Source organism: Oryzias melastigma, linkage group LG22 (assembly GCF_002922805.2).
Source record: "Oryzias melastigma strain HK-1 linkage group LG22, ASM292280v2, whole genome shotgun sequence".
NCBI lineage: Eukaryota > Metazoa > Chordata > Actinopteri > Beloniformes > Adrianichthyidae > Oryzias > Oryzias melastigma.
In genome coordinates, this window is record NC_050533.1 from 15,995,743 (window position 1) to 16,001,686 (window position 5,944).

Consider the following 5,944-nt stretch of genomic DNA (forward strand, 5'->3'; position numbering starts at 1 on the left):
ATTTTTCCCCCGTTTTTTTTTTGTCCACTGACGTTGAATCTGGGCGTGGCCAGCTCCAGCAGCAAAGAAAGGGTCTTACCCGGATCTACCGCTGCAGACATTTGGCTCCTCCCATCTCTTTTATCTTCTTATAACAGGATATCAGACTGGCGCGAAAAGCGCAGAACGTGGCTCTTCATTGTGGGGCGGTTTCAGCGCCCGGAGTCTGCTTTCACCGGGCTTTTTCCGCTTTTATTCACCGTCTGAAACCAAAAACAAGTTTAGAAATCAGTTTTTGCCCTCAAAGCGGACAGTTTGAGCCGCTTCTGTGGAAGAGATTTTTCCTCTTTTTCTTTCTTTTTTTGGGTGGCAGCTGGAGGACTTTTAATGTCCTGAAATCTTGGATCATAAAATTTCGCGGTGAGTGGTTTATGTACACCTTTTTGATGCGGAAATAGTGAGGTTTTGCGTGCACGCGCTACACAAAGAAGCATTTCAGGAAATGCTTTTACGCGCTGACTTTTTAGGCTTCTCCTTTTTTTCCATTCCAGCCAATTTCATGAATCTGAATGCAGCTGATCAGCTTATGTAACTCTATGCATCGATGTCCATCAATGCTTCCGGAGGATGCCATCAAATTTTAATGTGCTCCTATTTGTAGAAGTTCTTCCACTAGATGTGAACATCTGCTGTCGTTTCTCCCCTGCAGGACCTCCCATTGATAAAAATGGAGTTTGATTGCTACCAGCCTTATTTTTTCGACGATTTTGACACAGAGGAGGACTTTTACACGTCGACTGCTCCCAGTGAGGACATATGGAAAAAGTTCGAGCTGCTCCCCACGCCTCCCATGTCTCCCACTCGGACTCTGCATCTCTCCCCCGGAGACAAACTGAGCTGGCTGTCCAAAGTGTTGGGTCAGGACGAGGACTGCGAGGGCCACTGCCTCCCCGAGACCGGGGAGCTGTTCGGGAACCTGGACGCGCACATCATCCGTGACTGCATGTGGAGCAGCTTCTCCGCCAGCAAGCAGCTGGAGAAGGCGGCGGCGGCGCAGAGCTCCGTGCGCAGCGCCAAGGCGCAGTGCGCATCCCCGGCGGCGGCGGTGGCCGCGCAGGTCTCCACCGAGTGCGTGGACCCCGCCGCCGTGCTCACCTTCCCCGCCAGCAGCTGCAGGAAGCCGGCGTCGTCTGGGTCCGAGTCGCGCTCTGACTCCTCTGGTAAGGAAACCACGCCTCCACCCTGCGGTTTTCTTCTTTCTATTAACAATGGAGTATTTACTGCTGTAGTGGGGTGAAGGTCATAGAGGTCACCATTGATGCCCCCCCTCCCTCCTCAAATAAAAGCCATGTGGAGAGTTTTTGAAAACCGCGCCCCTTCAGTTCAACCTGAGCTGCGTCTGCTGCAACAGCATCAGGGCGCGGCTCAGGGGGGCGGGGCGACCTGCTTCATCACAAGAATGCACTTCCTTCTGAGTTACCCTTTAATCCACTTAGATTACTGTCTTCCTCATGTGGTGTTTTTACTTGTGATCACAGATGATGAGGAGGAAATCGATGTCGTCACCGTGGAGAGCAAGCAGAGCCGGGTCCGGCTGGTCAGGAAGCCGGTCACCATCCGGGTCCGGGCAGACCCCTGCCCCAAGCGCTTCCACATGTCCGTCCACCGGCAGCAGCACAACTACGCCGCCCCGTCTCCAGACAGCGACCCCGAAGAGGAGGAGGAGGATGAAGAAGAAGAAGAGGAGGAGGAGGATTCTGAAGATGAGCCTCAAAGCAAACGTCAGAGGGACTCGCAGCAGCCGGAGCCGCAGTCCGACTCCCCTCAGAACTCTGACGCGGAGGACACGGACCGCAGGCGGAACCACAACTTCCTGGAAAGGAAGAGGAGGAATGACCTCCGATCTCGCTTCCTCGCCCTGCGGGACCAGATTCCCGGCCTGGAGCAAGCCAAGAGCCCCAAGGTGGTCATCCTGACCCAGGCGGCGGAATACCTCATGGAGCTGCATACCAGGGAGAAGCAGAAACTCCAGGAGAAGAAGCGCCTCAGGTCCCGGCAGCAGCAGCTTCTGCGCAGATTATCTGAACTCAAGCGCTCCTAAAGCTGCTCCCCAAAAACTCCTCAACATACTCGACACTTTTGGACTTTCTGATCCTTTCACGGCGCACACGCCGGGTGTGTATTGCTGTTGTGGTGGCAGTGGGGTTCCTGTGAATCTGCTGTCCAGCCCTGTGAACCTCAACGGGGAGGGGCAGATCATCCTTTCAGCTTCTTCTTGCACATTTTTTAAAGTTGTGGAAAGGGGTTTCGACTGATATATTTTTTTTGTTTGTTTACCAGTGTGATCGTGTGCGTTTGCAGCTTTCAGGGACATTAGGTTTTCATCATTACACATCAGGTTTGAAGCGAATGCCTTTCTGTCTTGAGGCAATACAGATGACTTCATGTACAAAGATGTAAATAATAGCTTATTTCTCCTGGTGAAGGAGGTGGCACCAAGAATTTAATGAGCCTTTGACCCGTGCCACTTTGCATTTATTTTGGTATAAAACTTTTTTTTTTAAAATGACCAAAAAAATATTGAAAAGAATCACTGTTGTTACTAAAATTCACAAGTCACTTTGTCATTTGTTTGCAGATTTTTGTAAGCATGCTAACATCATTAAATTTTTATACCAGATTTGAACATAAACCTGCTGTTTTATGTCTTATGTGTTCAGAAGTTTTGCTGTACATCTACAGCTGTAAAGGAGGGAAATGCACCTTTCCTGCAGCAGCTCCTGCTGCTGCGCCCAGCCTGTCCTTCAGGTTTGTCCTTGAGGAGCTGGTGTGCACGCTGGATCCTCCTCTGCAGTGGCTGCTGCACGCCGGCCACCTGAGGTGCTACAAATTAGGTCACACTTGCATTAATGCAACTCGTATCCCCTTGGTGCAGATATACAGAGTTGGACCACTTCGTTTAATTTTTACGGATTTAATTAGGAACATTTTTTTCCTTTTTATTGATTTGTGTGCGGTATTTCTTTCAGAAGAGGTCTAACTGAAGCTGCTGCACACAAAACATCACTATAATTGAAAATTAAACGTTACAAAAGTTCTGCGCAGCGATAAATATGTCAGTCGCCCTCTTGATGTTCCAGTACATTAAAGCTTGCCCCCTCATTGACCCAATGAAACGCGAGTCTCTGCAAGCCTGGATGAATCCCTTTGAGCCATTCGTTTAAGTAACAGCAGTCCGGCGTGACAGACGAGGCAGACACACCCAGAACTCCAACCGTCCTGCACCTCAGTGCTCCTTTGTTGCAGTTCGCTTTACCCTGAGGAAGCTTATTTGTGCCGAGAACCTTATTATTTAATCTTTTAATCTATTTAGTTTTTCAGTGATTATGCAATTTTTATGTTTCTAAAATGTCCCTTTTCGTTTTTCTAGTCAGTAGGAGTTCATTATAAATTTTATAAAGTTTTTGGGAGGGTGTAAGCCTGCACTCGTTTCCCATCATCCCTTTGTTTATACACTGTAACCCTCGTGCTCTCTTATGGGGTCCAGATGACCCGACCTTTAAATTAATGTCTGATCATTCCCATGATAAAGATGGAAAAGATTTAATGTTTGCCACGGACACCAATGAAGATAAAAAATTATTGAAAAACAAAGTTCAGCTTGTGGGGTCCAGATAACCCCTCTTCTAGGATAGCACAAGGGTTAATAGGTTACAGACCCTCACAATCCCAACCTAACCTAAGACGTTCATGGATCTATTTGCATGTAAGTGGGTGCATCAGGATGGAGCGATGGAGCCTGCCGATTGTAGTTTGTATTTAGCAAATAAAACGGTTTTATACTGCATTTTTCACAATTTGAATTAAAAAAATACTTTAAATCTCAGTTTTAATCCTAATATTCTTTATATAAGGACATGTTAACCCTTCAACACCAGAGCTCCAGTGTTTATGTTCCTTTGGTTTACAGTAACTTTTCAACCGTTAACACCATCAATGTAATTCCAGCAGATTCTGAAGGAGAAAAGCGGCTTTTCTCCTTCAGAATCTGCTGGAATTACGTTGATCGTGTTAACGGTTAAAAAGTTACAGTAGGTTAAAGATTTTGACACCTCAGGTGACAAAGGGTTAAAAACAAAAACCCAACTGTCATGGTTCTTTAATCCATGACTTAAGAGGTTGACGATTGACGAGAGGAACGACCATAACATCCCGGAAGGTTCCATCGTAAAATCTGACTGTTAGAAAGTGAAATCTCATATAGGGTGTTGCATTCCAAACTCGATTGGAATCTGTTTGCGGTGATGCCTGGATGTCTCCACTATTACAGTTTATGCTTAAAAAAGTATTCAAGTTAAGCTATTGTATTGTCCTTATATGTCAAACATGGAAATTGTCCACTTAACTGATTATAAGCTGCTGATTTATAGATATGATCACTGTTTGTGAGGAATAAACAGTGAATGTTATCTAAAGAAAGAAAAAAACTATCAATTGTTCTCCCATTTATCTCTATTTAAAAGAATGAACTCTCTCTTGTTCCTCAAAATGAGACCAGCTTCCCCCCCACCCCACTCCGGGTCACATTTTGCCGTTCTGACGGTTTAACTTGTTGGACCAGATTTGCTTCGTGTTGAGCAACGTCTGAAGCACACGTGCCTTCCCCACAAAGTGAATTGTTGCTTTTGAATTCTTGAGGCGGATGTTTGGTTCTCCCACACTTGCCGGGCTGCAGATCCCTTTCAAAAAGTAATTCCTCTGGAGGTCTCGCTGCTCCGCGAAGTAAATTTATAACTGATTGTAAGGTGGATGTGAGTAAAGATCGCACTTTCCCACGAGGTTTTACAGCTTTCCCCGCGGCCCTGACAGAAGCGTGTGATGTGCAGAGTAGGGAGTTTTTCCTTTCACTCATCTGTGCTTCTCTTTTCTTTCCTTCAGCTGTTCGTGTAATACAGAATATCTAATATTGACCACTTTAAAGTAATCAAATGGTTTGATACATTTAGCAGAAATCTGATTTCTGCTTTACACCTTCGACAAGTCAAGCAAATCCTGAAATTGTTTCCTGACGAGAAACGCTACCAGTTGTTCTTGCTGCGCTGGTATTTCTTCCAGATAAACCACCTCGCAAGATAAAACAAGTGGAAATCTGTTTCCACCTGAACAGCTTTCTCACCGAGTAAGAAAGAAAGAGAAAAAAAATGTACGCACTTCTATGACAAAAAAGGTCAGCTTTCGCAACTGCTGCTATCATCCCTTAGCTTCTGTTCTGTAGAAGAAAAAAAAACACTTACCTCTGCAAGTTAAAGGAAAAAAACACACTTATTGAGCAATATTTCCACCATGTTTGACTGGGTGTGTTGTGAGTGGCCTGGTTTGCATAGCATGTATGCATTGTGTGTTTACACAGTAGGACAGGGGAGGAAACGGACCATAAACCCATTGCACTGGTTTGTGATTCCAAGGCTTTAGTTCAGCTGGCTGTTTATTTCTAACCTATATTAAAGGAGGCATATATTTGCTGAGTGCTCAGCTCTTTTTTTAAGACCATTGAGTGTGTGGGGAATATTGGACAATAATAAAGATATTTCTGACTTTTACCGCTTTGGGAAGAGTTGGGACGCATTTGTGGAGGTTCTGTGCTCGTAACTTCTTGAAAAGACGAGAAGTACATTCATCCTCCTCTTACTCAACACTGCCGTACACCCTTCCCTTTTATTCTATTTTCAAACAGCTGACGGTCAGGGACGATGTGGAAAACACAAGCGGGAAAGAGCGCAGATGAGCACATCTGGCTCACAAAAACACTCGTAGGAAACTTTTTCCTGACCGATGTCCCACTATCTGCCCACTGACCCACATTCCAGCCTGGTTGTGTCACTTAAAATATCCATCTAGTGGAGGGGGGGGGATTTTCAACCTCATTCGTCTTCACGTGAAACCCCCCATATGCCCCTTCCCCGCC

At 45.8% G+C, this 5,944-nt stretch overlaps 1 protein-coding gene across 1 annotated transcript; it reads left to right on the forward strand.

Annotated features, from left to right (window-relative positions):
• The first annotated feature begins 77 nt into the window (after window positions 1-77).
• LOC112150399 (protein L-Myc-1b) lies at window positions 78-2,671 on the forward strand. The gene is made up of 3 exons (XM_024278705.2): window positions 78-399; window positions 689-1,199; window positions 1,518-2,671. Exons 2-3 carry the CDS (start codon window positions 707-709, stop codon window positions 2,078-2,080), a joined length of 1,056 nt encoding a protein of 351 aa, XP_024134473.1. The 5' UTR covers window positions 78-399; window positions 689-706; the 3' UTR covers window positions 2,081-2,671.
• The last annotated feature ends 3,273 nt before the right edge of the window (window positions 2,672-5,944 follow it).